The sequence below is a fragment of the Diprion similis genome, chromosome 10 (genome assembly GCF_021155765.1).
Source record: "Diprion similis isolate iyDipSimi1 chromosome 10, iyDipSimi1.1, whole genome shotgun sequence".
Classification (NCBI taxonomy): Eukaryota; Metazoa; Arthropoda; class Insecta; order Hymenoptera; family Diprionidae; genus Diprion; species Diprion similis.
In genome coordinates, this window is record NC_060114.1 from 11,274,451 (window position 1) to 11,293,972 (window position 19,522).

Consider the following 19,522-nt stretch of genomic DNA (forward strand, 5'->3'; position numbering starts at 1 on the left):
TTATAGTGGTTTTTGACAGTGGAAGGGAAAGATGGTTTAAAGGATTCGAATGTTCTTTATCCCCGATTTTGAGTTATAAAATTTAAACAGTTCGCATTTTACACTTGTACTCTATTATTGTACGCAGTGGTTAATCAATAGTGAAGTGAGAGATTAAGTGTACGAGCTGCGGTTTGAGATACACCAAAGGATTCACGGTCGCGTTGAACAATTGTGCAATTTGAGAAGATTAAATAAATAAACTTGAAAGGAGTAGAGAATAGAAGATACGTAAAAAATCCAAACCAACAACAAGACTCTGCGCACCTGAACGCTGCGTGCGTAAACAGTGTAAGTGGAGTGAAACACGGTGGGGTTAAAGCGCGCGGAGAGGAATTACACCGTGGCACAAAATTAAAAACACCACGAGTCGCGGAGCCCTGTATCATAAGCCCGCGCACATCTCCTGCGCAGACACCAAAATGCGCGAGCAATAAGCTTAGTGGCTGGCCCGCTAACTGCTAACGGCCCGAGGGCTGGCTGGCTACACAGTGACGTTGAGCTAATTAACGAGATTTAATTACGCGCGGGCAATTAGTGCCGCGAGACATCCTCGAGGGGTGACTTCGGCGTCGGGAACGAAGAAGTAGAAGAAGAAAAAGAAGGAGGAGGAGGAGGAGGAGGAGGAGGAGGAGGAGGAGGAGGAGGAGACGTAAAAGATGACGAGGAAGAAGAAGTAGAGAGTAAAAAAGAGACACGCAACTGCCAGCGAGTGCAGGAATAATTAACGGGCACTAGATGTTATTGAGCGTCTCAAACGGTCTTCGTCTCAATTCCGTTGAATCGTTGTACGACCGCCACTTAGCCGCGACAAACTGGATCGATACCGTTACACAAATAACCCTGAGGATATTATTCGAGTCTCCTCGTGTGACTCAATTTGTGGATAGAAAAAAGCCTCATCGTTCCCGATAACAATCACGCGGTGTTTTAATTGCTACTGCTGCTCGGTCGTTTGGATTATACTCGTCACCGTAGTCATTATATATCGTTTGCATGTACGCGTACGGTGTACATGTGATAACGGTAGTGATCTACCTTACAGAGCGTTATTTCGTGGGAAATAATGTGCAAAATGAAGAAGATTAAAGTACTAATCGTCGCCAGCTAATGACAATTAAAGCATAGAACTCTGGTTTCCCAAGTATAAAAGGAGGAGGAATTGTGATCGTAGTAATATCAAGAAGAATCGTCGGTCTTCTGAAAACCTAACGAGTCACGGCATGTCCAAGATGGATGTTTTTCAAGTCGCACGACGATGATTGTGCACGATAAATTTCCGTCGAATGGTAATTCGGGACCCTCACGGTAAGCAAGGTAAAAGGACATACACACATCGCGTGATGACGGACACAGATAGCATGCAACAACAGCAACACCAGCAGCAAAAGGATGAAAAGGTGGTTGGAGGTGGCGCGGAGAACCGTTTGGAGTCGATAGTGCCATGCGAGAACAACAACGAGACCAAGGCGAAGTCCGGTGTCGCAACGGTGACGAGTGAATCCGATGTTCACGGGGGTTCTGCCCGCGACATGCAGGGCACCGAGGGCACCCTCGCAGCCGCATGCGACTTGCCGATTGAAAGCGGTGCCGGTGCCGGCGGAGGCGGTGACGGAAGCGGTGTCACCAGTGGTGCCCTCCAGGTGAACTCGTGGCACGCGCACGTCTACGCAGCGCCACCTCGGGCCCCAACGCCCCACAGGATCAGCGACATTCTGGGCTGGGGTCGAGCCACTTCGGGCCTGAGCATGCACCACATCCATAACCACCTGAACAACAACAATAACAACAATAACAACAACGTGGTGAACAACAACACCGCGAACGACAACGGCGGGACCACCAAACTCCTGGCACCGACACCCCGGAGGTTGACAAGTCCGATGATACGGGCCCCCCTCGCCCTTTACTCCCCTCTTCCACCCCATTCACCGGCATCGATGCCGGGCTGTTTAACCTCGCCACCGTGCACGCCGAGCCCAGCACCGCCGTTAAGGTCGCCCTCATCTTGCGCGAGTATCGCCTCTCCGAAACTGATTAATAACGCCGGAATCGACGCATCGGCGGCTAGGTTGTCTCATGGTCAACAAGGCCCCGGGTATCAGGATGGGGGTGGTCACGGTGGAGGGTTGAATCATCTCGCCGCTGAGGAGGAGGATGATGCTCCGCTTAATTTAACCACGACACCGAGGACCAGGAGTCCCCCGACGTCGCCGAGCTCTTCTGTTCTCAGTGGAAGGTCGTTATACTCGAGAACACCGCCGAATCCGTTCCGAGAACCACCGCATATCGAACACCATCACGTTATGGCTGCTCATCATAACGCCAATCAGGCTTATCTTCACAACGGACGACACCCCGCTGACGCTGCGACCCTCGTTGTGCCTGGGAAACCTGCCAGACAACCCGTCAAAGGTTAGCTGTTTTTACAAATATCGGATTTTTCAAGTTTTTTAATAGAATTGGAAAGCAGGCACACATGTATGACGGAATTTAGAACTCAATTTATGTATGTGGCGCCTAAATTCAAGCAACACACGAGTGTTGTCTGATAGTAGAGCGATACATGACATGTCCTTTGTACCTATTACGTGCCACGTTGATAACCGTCTCACGATTCACGCGACAGTTCGACCTTCCGGTAAACTTTGGCAATTGATCTATTTACGGTTTCAGTAACAATGCTGTAATGGTTTTATACTATAGTTTTAATTTTACGGTGAACGTGATATCATTTCAGAATCAAAGTTCGAATGCTCTGCGGTCACGACAGTCCCTGCGATGGTGTTTGTAACTAGAGGGGGAATAAACGCCATTGGCAATTGTTTGGGCGTAAATTCCGTGTCGATGTATGTCGCCTACACGCCTACTTGCAAACGTGTTTGCGTGAGTCCAAGGAAGTGACACGCGTTGTTACTAGCATATCTCATTGACGAATATATCAACATATCTGCGGCGGACTCAATTCGGAGTTTCAGCTAAATGTATGCATATCCTACGTATATGTGTACCCGGACTCTCGATCTTGTCGTTAACAATACATTAGTCAACGATCATCTCAGTCACATGTCGTGGACGCACGTAGGTATATCGCCAACCGTCTCACTAATCAGCGTTAGAATAATTTGAATCAATGATCCGATCGGATCTCCATTTTCATCTGTATTCGTCGTATGTATTATTGGTGTACATTCATATGTATCTAACACGGAACAGTAGTCAGCCGTCACACAGATCTCAGATCATATTCGATCCGCGTGCTGCTGATCGTAGCGCGAGATGATTAAAATTATTCGAAAATCAAATGTCGAAGAAGCAACAGCGCCAGTGACCGTCAACGGCAACAATTTCCGTACCATCGAGTACAGTTTGTAACTTTTACCTTAGAATCGTAAACATACCATCTGGTTTTTCTGAATATTTGTAACAGTTTGAAAACAAGTCGTAATTGGTAGTAAGTTTTTCAATTTCTCAAGTCCTTTTGGTCTGAGATCATTTCTTTAGACTCGTGCATGTCATTATCATAGGTGTTTGTCATTGGAATAATCATAAGAAAAACACTCGCATCTAACTTCGATGATTATATACTACTGCATGTTTTTTTTGTTCGGAATGACATTGTTCTGTAATTTGACTTAACTAATACCATTCGAATTCACGGCGTGATGTTGTGTATTCATTTCGAAAGAGATTTCAAACTTTGAACAGCTCAACCTTGACGAGGAGGAAAAAAAAATTGTGTCGTTATCTCATTTACGACGGCAGAAAAACAATATCGTTCAACGAATACCGGAGTCTTAGTTAAACCTACAAATCCATAGAAGTACCCAATTAAACCCAGTGGTTCGAGACATAAAAAAAAATCTGTATTCCTTCAAACCTTAATTTCGATCCTCCGGACTTCCCCTCTATGTCGGTATCTGGAACTGAAGTATCGGATTTAGGTGACGAGGAACCACTCAACCAAATTGTGATCCAAATAAGGTATTGCGCGACCCTCTGCCTCCTCCTTCGCCGGTTCCTCGCCGCGTGATTAATTTTTATTCTAACCGTGTAGCCGGTGCTAGTCATCGACAGATTTGCCCGCGTTTTATGTCGGTTGTAAAGTTCCGTGGCAATACGAGCGTTGATTTGATTATTCAACGTAGATCGGCCGAAGAAGTCTCGTTAGAGTTAAGAGCTTTTGAAGACGGCTCTTATTGTCAGTTGTTTCGACTCCAGAGCGCATATCGCAGGCTGTATTTAGAACCAGAGACTCTCAAAGAGGCTTTTTAATGGACGCAGCAACGCCACTGCCTCATACCCTGCCATATACATTATACACCAATGCGATGTTCAACATAATGGGCTCCGTTCTGTCTGCCACGTTTCTCCTCCGTTAGAATATCCCATGCTGAAGGCCCCAGACCGCGTGGGCCTGCCAACCTCTTCTATGCCTGCGCCATGTGTCGAGCTATAAGGTATTTTGACTGGGCGGGAGGATTTCCCCATTTCAGGTCAAGTTTCGCTCGCTCCCGTCCTTTTGAAGGCTCGTGATATATCACAGACAGGCCCCGCAAGCAAGATGCCACACCACACGTGGACCCCGCCAGAACTCGAAGCTTGAACGGGCGTGAAGCTTGGCCACCGCAAAGACGCTCGAGGGCACCTTATCTTCTTCTGGTTCCAACGTCGATTAGCTCGACATTTAAATCGCTCTGAACAGTCCCACATGTGTTACCACTCGATATGGCCTTGGTTGTGAGATGCCCAACCAGAAGCACGTCCTTGACTATCTCCTGATGTACTTTCTTTGTTGGTAGTATACCTACAGCTATCGGAAATTCATCTCAACACAACGGCGCAATTTTCGCATCCACTTTACTCTACAGCCATTAGGTATTATATACTCCGTTTAAAATGGAGTAGCGGAACACCGGGAACCTTATACATAAAGAACGGCGAGAAGAGGGGTGCGGGTCGCTGGCTTGGCGGCTGCTTGGTGGAAGAAGCCACAGGTTCATAAACTACGCTCTGCGGGTGTGGAGGGAGTGCAAACTGCCTCTTAACACCCCCCAGCAGCCCATTCTCCGCATTCCCTCCGACGAGTTAGTTCGTTTTTCCAACCGCACGGCGTCCATCGACCCACCACCGACCAAATCGCAAATTGCCTTTTCATTCATTTAAAACGCTTCTTTCAGCACACTTGGAACATTTTTGATAACCCAAATTTATCATCTTCCGCGGCGAATGCCACAATCGTATTTACATCATCTACCTAATATTCGTTCATCCGCGGAAGAGATGTGCATAAAAGATCGTTGTCTATCGCTTAGGTACAATGCATGACGCTCGGATATGCATCAGTGATTCTAGATTGTGACGAAAATCGTTTTCACAATGCACCACGTCCCTACTTCATCGTAGATCCTCCGCTCTGCGGCAACTTTCCCACTGTTGACACCTGCGTTGTGTGTATAGTATAGAAGTCAACGGTGAAGAGCACTCGAGAAGAATGAGCATCGTCGTCTTCGGTGCTGGAGAAGATGAATAAACAAAGTCCTCTGCACTCTGCCCTGGCATTGGTATGATATGTGGAGCTCTGTCGCGTTACCATATATTAATAATTTATTAGTTATGGTTGGTCCCGCTGCACAGGGCCAGATGGCCTTTTGGAACAACAATGAAGTGGCACCGTATGAAACCGATATTTACTATCGAACCACGCTCATGTACGCCACCGCGTCACACGTTAGCGATGACCTCTATATTTCCGCGTCTCTGCACGCTGGCAATCAGTGTTCCATTTAACTAAACGGCTCCATACCCCGGACCTTGCATTCTGCAAACACAGCTTCGCGTGTAGTTTTTATAACCAATGTCGAATGGATGTACGAGTAATTGCCGTACCACGATCATCGTTAGAGCGTCGATTGGTGTTATTAAGTGTCGAGCAGTCTCGGCATAACCGCGTAAGAAACTGATTTACAAACTCATTCAACATCGGCTCAACGACTCCTCATATCCATCGCACGTATCCGGTACCGAACGATCTTTTGACGATTTCGTAAGTAGGTACCATCTTATGCAGCGACTGGCACATTCGAATTGTAATATTTTTTGCGCACACCGCGTCGTACCTTAGTGACAAAATTCGTGTAGGATTAGTTCTTCCCCAAGGCTCCGTGATCCTGGCAGCAACGACCATCAACGGCAGCAGCAGCGAGTTTCTCAACCCTTTTCATTGTATTCAGTAACGTGGGTGGGAAGCGGCTTGCAAACAATGCGTCATTTTATTCAAGGCTTGGTCTCTATCCCACTTTCGGGACTTTCTTCTTCCTCCTCTTCGCTTCCAATCTCCCCCTCCCCCCCTCCACCTCAGTAACCCTGGACGTTGATTTTTTTTCTTTTTTTTTTTTTCTTTGGTATTATTTGAATATTTATGCGGGCAGCGTTAAGAGAATTATTATGCCGTTCCTGAGGTTTCTCGCTGACACAAGCCGGGATTAGGACGATCTGCAGGCTCGGCGTCGCCAGGTTTCTCGTTATTCTTATTCTTCTCCCACACAAACGCTGCACGCGCGCAGACGGTCATCGCCGAACCTCGAACCCTTTGCAGCGGCGTCCGAGGTTTGCCAACTTCTTAGTTCATCAGTCGGGCTCCCGTATTGCGTGGGTTCAGTTTATTGCTCGTTAACAGATCGCCGAGCGTCGGTACACGAATCGATTGATTCAGACTAAATCGACTATTTAATGGGGCACTTGAGGATCAAGTACCCGGATTTCATCGAACTTCCAATCGCGTCGCATCGCATCTTTATCGCGAGCTCGATAATTGGCTCTCGTTACGGTATGTATACCCAAAAGATGAGGAAACAAAAATTATATATTGAAATATATCTACGTAATTGATTCGATGACGAGGCCTGACTTAATCATGCTCATTACAATAATGAAGTCCGAACAGGAATATGAAGCTCTTATTTCATATATACTGTATGTATATAATACAAATACCTACTTGCGCGAGGAATGGGAAACTAGGCTCGGAGGTTCGCATACCTTCTCCACAGCCGCGCACAGATTGCTTTAATATACATTTGCATAATTGGTAAACTTCTTGGGTGGGTGCGCTATAGGTTATATAACCAGGCAAAGCCTTCCTGGGAAGGCGTCGAGGGAAACCGCTCATATCCGAAACGAAGGAAACTTCCTAACGAGTCGTCGGGCGCCCCGCCTCGCCCCGCCGCATCCCGCAGGGTAAGATTATAGCCCTCGACCAGCTGTACACAATACACGTATATTACATAATACGTCTATATAACAGAGGAACGTAATAATATTATATATATACCAACGGAATATCGTTATAGATTCCTACTATTTTCTACGAATAATTATTTTCAAATCCGATTTTTTGGGTACATTCGGCAGGTGCATCTGATGGTTAATCGATTATGGAAATAGTCATGGAGGGGGGTTACAGTTTGCGGGTGCAGTCCGTAGGAAATCGGTGTACAATCGTGGGCGTGACTGTCGCTGCTGGTGATTCACCTTCGGAGTTAAGTGCAACATGTGTTAAGGCAGTCAGGAGGTATTACTGTATGTAACGTATAGGCACAACGTAAGAATATAACGGTATAAACGTACGGTGATGATTTATCCGTGTATATTTTCACCTGGCAGGTAATATACAATCTACTTGGATATTTACGCGCCGCCGTTGTTCAATTGGTACGTGAACAGTGATGTATCGTCGAGCGTGTACACGTTTGTTACACTCACGACGTGTAATAATGACGAAAAAAAAAAATTGTAAAACTCATAAGTAATGAAAAATTAATACTTTGAATGCTATCTTTTTTTTTTATTAAAACTTCCCTAACTAAACTATTAAAAATAAGACCCCAAAAACTATACGAGAGATATGAAAGAACGTTCGAGAATGGAATTATAAATTCAAAGTACGTATGAAAAGAAATAACGAATCAAGACCAGTGCTGATCTCAATAAAGCGTATGATTCAAGTCTCGGGAAAAGGTTGGCGCATCAATCGTATCAAACAGGATATCGAGGATCGCGTGTTAATGCGTCGCACACGCGAGTTACAAGCGCGAGTCCATTCCAGCAAGACGACTCGAACGAGGGCCGCCGTCCTGGGTTGATACTTATAGGCGTTCGCGGACTGCAGGGAACGGAATGTGAGATAATCAAAAGGTTATCACCTGCAACGCAACTCTACGCCTTCCTACACTCCGAGCCGTAGGTATAATGCCTCGCGTCTTTCAGCTCGGTATGCGCTCCGATGTGTGATCGTGGGCTCGAGGCGCAGACACAACGCCACAACACACTAATGTCAGACAATAATATGCATGTGCCCGAGACGACGCGTCTCGCTATCATTCAACATGTTGGACAGGACTGACCCCGGCTCTCATTCGCTCTGGACCACGGAGTTGGAGTGAGGAGTGCAAGGTATAAGGTAGCACTGACCGATGTCAGACACTTAATAGCGTACTTGTTCCTACAGCCGTGTGGACAAGCATGCAGCTCGGTTTTATTGCATGTGGATTACCGGAATCGTATTCGAATGTTGCTTAGCTTGTAAACTATGTTATGTATATATTAGGGTGCTTCATTTGAAACGAAGATTTTTTTTTTTCGCTGACACATAAAAATTTTGTTCCTTCTATCGAAAAAGAAATTTCCTGAAAATTTGAGCCCGTAATCTTAATTTTAAGTGGTTCCTCTCGATCGATGTATATTTCCCATATAACATGTAATTCATGATTTTTTTAATTTAAATTAACACAGCTCCGTTTGATTTCATGGTATTTCAATGCGATTAGTCAGAATTTGTAGTATGTTAGTGACTCTTTGAAAGTACCCACTAACATTTTTTTGTACTTGAACCCGTCTCATCGGTGTCGGTCTCGAAAGCCCAATTTTCTTAAAAATTGTTATATTTTCGTACTTATCAACAAAACAGTTGAAGTTATAAAAAAATTGTCAAGGAACAATTTGTAGGAAATTAAATTTCCTACAAAAATAGCCCTGTATGGATTTTCTGAGGTGCGTAGTCCAAAAGGTACAAATAGTTTAATATATTGAAATCCCCAAAAAAATATGAAATTTAATATGAAATACCGATGAGACGGGTTCAAGTACAAAAAAATGTTAGTCGGTACTTTCAAAGTGTCACTAATATACTACAAATTCTGACCAATCGCAATGAAATACCATGAAATCAAACGGAGCTATGTTAACTTAAATTTAAAAAATCATGAATTACATGTTATTTAAATAGGAAATATACATCGATCGAGCGGAACCACTTAAAATCAAGATTAAGGGCTCAAATTTTCAGGAAATTTCTTTTTCGATAGAAGGAACAAAATTTTTATGTGTCAGCGAAAAAAAAAAAATGTTCGTTTCAAATGAAGCACCCTAGTATATATAGATACAATGCTAAGTCGTCATGCACGGAATTAACACTCTAATGTTACTCGTCATAGTCCCAAGTTACGATGTTCATTCATAGTGATTTTCTTCGTACCTGTGCAGCTTGGTCGTTCATTTTATCGTAAATTTATCTCATGGATGTTCAGTTTGTCATTCGTGCCTATTCCTTGTTTTTAACGGTGGTTACTCATGTTCGGTAATTCAACTGTACTGTAATTTTGATTATCGATACTTTATAATTGTTGCACGAATTATTCAGTATTGATTGCGATGTTTACTGAGCAACGTAGCAGAAGAGTAAAAAATAAAAAAGCAATCGCACGGTGTAAGGGTTAATATCGTCATCTCTTATCCTGTAATTGATTTAGAACGCGTATAACATAGGATGAGAAGGTACTGGGAACGGTGACAAATGGCAATTATTCACTGGGAAAAAGTTGCTTTTCACAAATAAATATTATTCGATTGACACCCTTTATTTTTTCATTACAGTATTCATTTGTTGAATTTAAATAAGACGTACCTATTTAGATTTCATAAACTTACTAATCGTAAGGTCATGCAAAGATTGTTTGATTCAGTTTTCCTTTTCCTTTTCCAATCACAAGTGAAGACTGGCTAAAGAGTATTAAAATAATTTCACCCCATTTAAATCTGCAAAATAAGTTTTTGTTTCGAAAAAATGTACCCAAACCGAGGAATTTTTATTTCAATCAGGTAAATGTTTTTGGGATTCCCAACAACTAAATTATGTGATTATTATAATACTTAGCCAATATTTTCTTGTTGTCAGAAAGGAAAAATTGTATCAAATGTACACTGCATTGATTTCAGTAAGTTTAGTACATCTTACGTGTATCCAAGAAATGATTGAACCAATAAAGTAAATCAGGGAAATCAAGTGAACTTCATTTATTTGTAAAAAGCAATTTTTATTTTTGAATCCGTAGAGAGTCAAAAATGCATTTCTTCTTATGTATAACCGGCGTAAATGACGACTAATAGAGGCTTTCAAAAAATGAATCCACAAACGGAGAATCAAAACGATAAACAATTGCAACAACGATAATTATCGGCCAACCATTAACGAGAGGGTTTTCTAAATTGAGTCGACACTACAGGAACTGAGTTAATAAATCCGCGTGTTGCCGAGGATACTTATAATACGTCAAATGCGACCACCAGGTATATAAATGCGGCAAAGTGGCAAGTAAGGGAATGGAACTGCTGTTGGAGATGGTATTTCGGGAAGCGTGAATCGCTTATTGATCGTTTGCCCATCCAGTGCCGTGGAGTAAGTTACTCCTCGTTTTCTCCTCCGCCTCTTCCTCTTCCTCTTCCTCTTCCTCTTCCTCTTCCTCTTCCTCCCCATAACCGGTCCCCCGTATTGCCGTGCGAGCGCGCCGCGCCGGTCCAAGCTATGCGATACACCCCACCCAATTAACACCCCTGAACACGCCACCGCAACTCAGAAACCGGGGCGAGAGGAGTAGCCTGGAGAACTTGGTCGGGTGTTAAGGGATGAGGCAGAGAAACTAAGGGGTAAAATACATCCAGGTTCACAATATTTCTACACTGCTGCGCATTGCCGACTTTACCTCGTCATCCTAGCGCCACCAGGAACCAAAGAAAAAAACGTGCAAGAAAGAGGGCGAACATTCATCCACGGAATGATTGGAAAACCCTTTTCAGCTTGGACAGTGTAACCACGCACTTTAGATTCTATCTTTGAAGAAAATATTATCTTTGTGGCTTTGAGGAGCTGGTTAGCCATAAGCGACGTAGAATTATAGACGTCAACAAGCGTACGTACATCCATTTGCGTGAAATTGTGTAATCGCGAATATATATAAACATGTTGGCTCGATGACGTTTCGCAAATTGAAAATAAGCTCCTTCACCGGTACTAATTGTGGTCAAACCATCACCAGATACTCGTTGTAACTGACTAGCTATCACGACTACTTCCTACATCGGTACATCGGTGTTGGAACGACAATGGAGCTCCGTTCACTTGCCATAGACAAAGAAGGCTTCGTCATAATTGTGGAATACAAATAACTTGTTCGAAGCTGTGAAGCCTTACATTGTACAATTGCAGACAGTACGTGAAACTGCACAATGATACTTAAAGCAACGTAGATATTTTTTTCATTATTTCTTTCCGTCGCGATACTGTTGAAGAAAAGTGTTTTTATTTTTTCCTAGCGTCTTTACCATTCTTGAATTATCGCGTGCTACGTTTAACGCCGAATCGTCATGAAGATAAAATCCCGGTGCGGTGAAGTTCGACAGCAATTCATTTCCGTTCGGAAGTGTATACAGGGATCCACAAAGCCCTTCTTAGATATACCGACGACGGGTTTTGTCCCCACGTTCTCAAGTCATAAGTCTCAATAAATAGTCTCAACACGAGTTCCAGTTTGTTTTAAAATTAATTTTTTTACTTTTATTATGTAATTGAAAAACAAAAAGAGCTGATGACTGTGGTGTCTCGAACTGACAAGGAGTACATACGAGAGCATTAGAACGTTGAAGATAAATGGAAAGTGTCTACACCACATATGGAGTAGATAGATACATGCGCGAAGTGGGAAGACGATACCTAGCTAGTGTGATTCGTGAAGTACCGCCGAAAACGCTTCGTGCAGGGACGGCATGGTGTCGGAATCCTTAGAAGTTATGGCGATTCTGAGAAATCTGCTTTTATCTTTAATTTGTACGCTGCTAGGCTTCAGCGTCTCTTCTCTGAGCCGTCTCTCCCGGTCCTTGGCTGCGCTGCTGCGGCTAGGCTTCTACCTCTGACTCTCTCGCTTTATTACTCCCATACTTTTCGTTTAACAAGTCGCCTCTTTGTTCCCTAAGGCGTGTTGTTAACGCATAATAGCTTTATTCACTCCATTCAGCGCATCCCGTTTACTGACCCACAAGACCGCCTGAAGAAATCCTTGATAACGTTCCTCGATTCCGTCGCGGTAATTATAATATTGAAAAATAAACCAATTTATCGACGTCATTCTGTTTTCGATACGTTCACGTTATTAACGAGTCAAGTTTCTCACTGATAACCAATAGATTTTACATCTTGTTTTTCTTAAACGATTTTCAAAATTTTATCCCAAAGTACACTTTTCCGAAGTTATAAGTTTTTACTAAATTGTCATTTTTTCATCGGTCTCATGTTACGCGTCTATAATCTTTCGAGATATTCGCTACATGCTATTTTAATTTTGTTTTTCATAGCGGAAACGGTGTTCAGAGACTTGTGGTAACTCTTCAAGATAACCATAAACGAAGTTTTTATTATTCCATTTGTTTTTCACGATCGCAAAGTATCTTTGAAGGTTTCAATGTATCTTGAAACTGTATGCAGAAAAAAAAAAAAAAAAAAAAAAAAAAAATTTGAACCAGATGATAAGTATAATAATAAAAGACTTTAGTTATGATTTTATCTTTTCATTTTCAATCCCAGTTTTGCAAAATCATTTCTTATCTCGTTATCAGATCAACAATTTCTAATGACAGAATATCTTTGTTCGGTTAATATTATTCTTAATTTATGAATTTGGAGTTATTTCGGTCAAAGCTGCAATATGTGCTGCGCGAGTGAAATCAGTAAAAAACTAAAAGAAAAAAAAACCACAACTTTTCGAAATCATACGAATCACATCAATTCTTTGACGTTGCGAGAAATCACGTGTAATTTCACCTGTTTAATTTTCAAACGTTCCGATAGTCAAAATAAATAAATAAATAAATAAACTATTAAAGAAACGTGAAATATAAGTGTTTATAACGAACGTGTAGTAAATATTTTGAGCGTTCGGTATGCTGATATGACCTCTACATAGGCATTCGCAAACCTATAAACCACGGAATATTTTTTGCTTACCATTAGGCTATAATATATCACTGGGTATACGAAATTGTGGTGAAATTTAATGGCTCAAGTTTTATGACCGTCCAATACGTTATTCCTACGACCTCCGAGGCGAGAAATCTGATTTCAACCATCTAATTTATTATCTGAATAATGAATGGGGAGAGGGGGGGGAGGGGGGGGGGATAGAAAAATAAATAAGAAATAAAAGACCTATCACGAACTATTATAAAATAGACTACGTCGCTATTTCATGAATAATTAGTACTCGGAAATTGGGATCACTTATTTTCCTCGAACTCAGTACGCAGCATTAACGGACACTCGTGGCGACGTAGCGCAGAGCAAATGGACGGAAAGATGAGTTCCCACATCCGCTCAGAGCTTCCAACATGTGTGTAAAACGTCGCACGTTATATACTTGCATGAAAGAATGCGAGATGTATGTTCTATTCTCGTATCTAGTTTCCGCAACGTGTACAATCAGCAGATTAAATGAATATATATAATGATCGGGGCTAGATATAATTTATAAGAAAAGAAATTTTTAAACAACTAAAAACGAGTTTCAAGTTGTATTCAATTTTTACGTCATTCGTATAAAATCTTAAGGATTTATAAAAGTTGATGAGAGATTCCGTTTTCCAAATCACGTGGTCTCTAGGTGTTGTTGATTTATTTGCGGAGAATATTATATTACGTACTTTATACCAACCGACGCGGCAAGTTGTAGCGAAGTTTTCCGGAAGTCTGGAAACTTCGGAGGGATTGAATCCACGTGGAAAGCTAGATGGCAAAACGTGACTGCGAACCTTTTGCCTCGTCTTCGTCGTTTGTGAAAACCTTTTACAGAGTTGCAGTTACGGCGGTTTCGCAGCAACAGTTGCAACGAAGTATAGCTATATACTAGAAATAAAATAGTTTCTCGTGTAGGAGACAAGTTTTTATCAATGTGATTGAAAAATCAGAAACAACCTAGAAAACCTACGCGAAATTCCGGGTAATGATTATTTGCACCGGAAGCTGATAGATCCCTGCACTTCAGCTTCTCTGATCGTGTCTCTATCGATGAGAGGAAGAGGAGTTTTCAATTTCTGGGAATCGGAAGCTCCGAAATCAATCTCTGGTATAATTATGGCTCGCACATCCGGCGTTATGTGTGGCCCTTGTTCGGCGCAGAATGTAATACGTGCCTGATACACGACACGCGCGGTTTTCCGTGTCAACGAGCCATCTCTTGTCCTTCGTGTTGAGAAATAAATAATACCGGATATTCGAAGCAGTGAAAAACAAGTAGGATTATTAGCGAATTAACGACATTGTTTCTCGCAGAGACGGATACGATGATATGAATATTGCAAGTAAAACAATTGTCTTGTGGGATTTTTTTGCGGTTCAATTATGATAAGAAATAAGAACATTTCTAACCAAGGATCTAAGTGAGTCCTTGACGTGTCGATGCGATACGTATAATGACAGATTTTACAATCAATTGTGAGAATGTAAATAATATTCAACACTTTTTATTAGTTAGAATTTATTTGCGAATTATGTCTTTTGGTAAGATTTTTCATTGATTAATCGAGTCCAAAAAATAATCGAACACGACTCGATTGTATCGGTAAGAATTAATGGATTAATTCATTAGTTCGTATCTTTTGAAACGGTGCATTTGAAACCAAAATTTCGTAAATTACATTTTGTAATCCTAATAGTTTGAAAAATAATCGATTCTACTCAATTAATCGTCATTCCTAAGACTTTAATCAAGTAACATAGTGGATTGGATTGAATTTGTCGTCTCAATCTTTTACAGTTATATAAACTCGAAGAGAGAAAAAAAAAAAAAAACAAATTAGAACAGAGAAACAATGAAATCTGACTTAAAAATTTCGATGCGGATTTCTCGTAATGGAATGTATGTACGTGTGGTTTCCAAAACTGGGTGACAAAAAAGTGAAATAAAACAATACCGCAGGAGTATTTTGACGAGGATTGTAACACGCCGAAGTAAGACGAATCGAACTTCTCGAAGGCTGGAACAAAATTGTCTCTTGAATGAAAACGTGATTCCATTTCGAATCTTTTTCCTGCCCTCCCGAATAGATCCCGGCCTTGATCTTCAACAATATGGCTCGATATTTTCGATTACGTTTCTGTATAGGATTCAAGCGTATCCACGTCGTTGGACACGCTTGACTCATCGGTTTCCCCATCAATTGTCAGCGAAGATCTGCCATATCCAGCTGTGAGTGGAGGGTCAGCTGCATCCTTGTAAGATGCTGGATCAAATTCGTCATCGAGCTATTAGGCCTGAGAACAATTCAATGTACTCTCTCGTCTATTTTCACACTCTCTTATCTCAGATCTGGTAGCCGTTCGTCCGATGAATCGATCGTGAGAATACGCTCGATGAATTGTTATTGCCTCAAACTATAAACGAACACCTTTTTGGCGGTTGGACTGTAATTTTTTTTTTGTTTTTTTTTGTTTTTTTTTCATACATTTTCTTCAGTATCAACAACGCTTCGGCATAAAATGAAAAAATAAAAGACGAGAAATAAAAAAAACCACGAATAATTGGTCATTGGACTCGCGTAGCTTCTTACTACGAGATTGTTTGTATAAAAATAAAGTCGTGTTTCAATTCCTTAACTACTTTATTGGTTTTTTTTTTTTTTTTTTGTTTCCTTTTTCGTGACCTTGAGGCCCTGAGACGCCTTCGCCAGGAGGAATTCCACTTTTTTTTCTCTGTAGGTTATGCTAATTTTATGCTAGAGTGTGAAAAAATAAAAAAATAAAAAAATAAAATAAGAAATTATTTCGCCGCGAATTATAAGCCCAATATAATCGTGTCATTGAGCCGTCGTGTAGATCTCTCGCCTTGGTTATTATACGGATTTATATTTAATTGCCTAGCTGTCATGTCATATACATATATGTATATGTCATGTATGGATATGAGCCTGCTGGCGGAGCAAAAGTGAGTGCCAATCTTGAATGGAATCCGCGGAACTACCGGTGCTGCAAGGATGTGCGCCGTTGCTGCTGATGCTGCTGCTGTTGCTGCTGTCGATTGCCAAACGGTTGAAAGAAAACCGGTTGGTTTACAATTTACACTACCGTTAATAAATTACTGGCGGTGTCCGTATAATATTTGTATATATATATATATATATATATATACATTTTATACATAGATATAATATGCGTGTGCTCGAGTCCCTTGGAACTAAAACACTAAATCTAACGCTCATGCGATTATCTTACTCAGATTTCCGGCTACCTACAATCTTATATTCGTGTGAACGACCTGTGCCTCATCACGGATAGACAAATTGAAAATCAGCGAGTTGGAAAAAGTTTAAAGTACTTCTGAAAAGCAATCAATGAGTATTTACGAGGTTGAAGTTAGTTACGTTAACGTACCTAACGAAACATCATAAAAGAATCATTATTTTGCAATTTTTAAACGGTTTTCAACGAGCTGACTTTTAGAAATGTATGTGTATGTTTTGTTCGAAATTGTTCACAAAATTTCAGAAAATACTAAATGTGTGAAGTAACGATTTTTTCTTAAACATGCAACGTTACTGTAACGTTACTAACTTAATACTCAGGTGTTTGTGATGATTGTGTGATTGAAAATTTTTATCCGCGATACTTCCTTTCATATCAGCTAGGCGGAATATGTTCTCAGATACGACTTTACTACAACACGTTTTGAACTAATGATGAATATAAAAATTTCTTTTTCATGGTATCGATCTTTGGTATTCTATAATATATGGGTTTGATGAAGTGTGATTTGAAAAATGTACAACCGGTTTTGCGGTTCGGTTTATATTCGGCGTCACGTTCACCGACCGAATTGGGATCAGATTGTGAAAGAGGTGGAATGCAAACGCGGGTTCAAATAAAAGTCGTTTCCATCCGCTGATGTAACACAGAGGCTAAATCCACAGACAGGATTGTTATGACATTGTGTTAAAAAAAAAGAAAAAAATATATGTATACATACATATATATATATTTGAATCAATAATTCGAGGGCTTCTGTTATTCACAAGTACTATTATTCAACTGTTTTATATATTAATCCTGAGTGATGGAAATTTTACCACGATTTATTATTTTAATATTCAAATCGTTCTCGCTATCGCGTTACGTGGGTTTCTCTGATTTTATTATCTCGGACCTGCTACATGATTAATTTGATTTCAGAGAATGGGACTGACCCAGAAATCTTGACTAAATATAGTATCTAGTTCCATTATCCTTGCGGGCATCAAATTGTATGTTCAAAGGGACGTTACGCAACCGTTTTACTATATTTGATAGATCGTGAGTAAAAAAAACATGTTGATCCAAAGTTTGTTGAAATGACCCGACAACTTGCTAAAAAATTTATACATCCATTCGACGCGCATGAATGTTGAAATGTATAAAAAAAAAAGGTCGAAACAACACAAATATGAGATTTACGAGTTTGAAAATTGATTGACACCTATTAGTTATAGCGAAAACTCTATTAACAATGTTAAATTTAACATTAACTATGCGACTGCCGAGAATTAACGTTAATGCGAATTGAAAAATCAATTTTAAAAACGTGCAAATTGAAATAAAAAATCTTGATAATCGAGAAACATTTGACTTCGATGTAAATAAATTCCGTCTATGTGTGGATAGCAATGACATGTAAAGTAATTAGTCGCGCAGCATTAATTTTCCAAGTGTATAGATTTAATAGCCGTAACAGTTGATCGTCATTCGTATTACAGCAATATATATAGCTGTCGGTGTGATTTTAGCTGTGTTTTTTCCGTCTGGTATTGAATATCGCGGATGCTGAAGAAATTTTAAATTCTTCACATAACTCTGCATCCTGCATGTTGATACATATACATATATATGGTCACTTAATTGCTCGGAGGTAATTGGAGCCCGGCTTGTCTGCCACGGCGCTCAATACAGTCATCGATTTCCCCGCAAGTTCCAATTAGCATTGACTCGCGGAATAAGTAGCGGCCATCAATAGATCCATTAGAATCTACATAAGTGCACAGATATACGATCTTCCTCTGCTCTGATTGACCAATAATAATGCGATTTCGACCGTGAACTTATGGCGTAATTATTTTTTAAACACTGATCTGTTACAAGACGAGTCACAAATTATGTGAAGAGTAAGAATAATATATAAAGACGAAATAAATAAATAAACCAATAAGTATCACGTGACTATTTTTATTCTTCTTTCACTTTTACGCGTCCTCTCAATTTTTGCAGAATATTTCGTTCCACAGTGTGAATACAATACGACGCTCTGTGTTATTCGAATCTGAAAATGCGATTTCGGTAGTCTCAATCATTTCTCTAACAACTTGCAAAACTTTTTTGCATGCTCATATCAACGGAAATGCAACATTCACACTTTAAAAATTGTGTAAACCTCAATTTGATTGAAATCCAAACAGACAACAGACCATTCAAATATTCAAAATATTTTACTAGAACGGAGTATGGTCAGTGTAAAATTATTCAGATAATCGAATCAAGTTTTACCCCCATTGAGAACTACCATCTTCCAGAATTCAACCAAATTACCACTTACTCGTTTCAGAGAGTGAAAGAAAGACGAGAAGAGCAAGTATTTCGTGATAAGAGGCCGAGTCGGTCGATAGATGAAGAGTTTAACCTCCTATTGGTTAATTGATCAGTGAACGATCGAACGGATTATCTAACTAACAACTCGGAGCTCATTTGATACGCTAAACCGATCCTACACGCCTAATCTATGACGGTGCGCACGGTGTTTCGTTGAGTGGCTGGAAGTAAAGCTGCGGTACACTCGGCCGCAGTAATTCTGTAACGTCTGATTTTTTCCAACAGTTGGTTACGTTGGTAATACCGATTCAGCCACATTACAGGATTCAACATTACAGGATAACGAGCCGAGGCTCAGGAAAAAAAATTTGTGCCACCTTCCGGCTCAGAGTTACTTAGTATAAGGTTCATCCACTCCGAGCGTACTTGACGTTCGGTCGTTTAAATATTATAATTATTGAGTCGAAGCGAATTGCCTGTTACACAAAATTCAATTAAAAAAAGAAGCGATTTGTCCTGCAATTGTTTAGTACACGTCAGCGATAAGTATCG

The 19,522-nt window shown here is 40.8% G+C and overlaps 1 protein-coding gene across 1 annotated transcript in view; it reads left to right on the forward strand.

Moving 5' to 3' along the window:
* Positions 1 to 291: 291 nt before the first annotated feature.
* The window catches only part of LOC124411005, a 195,151-nt gene continuing 175,920 nt past the window's right edge, over positions 292 to 19,522 (forward strand). Inside the window, exon 1 of the mRNA XM_046889814.1 lies at positions 292 to 2,454. Coding sequence (XP_046745770.1) covers positions 1,326 to 2,454 — 1,129 coding nt within the window. The 5' untranslated portion in view covers positions 292 to 1,325. The remainder of the gene's footprint in view (positions 2,455 to 19,522) is intronic.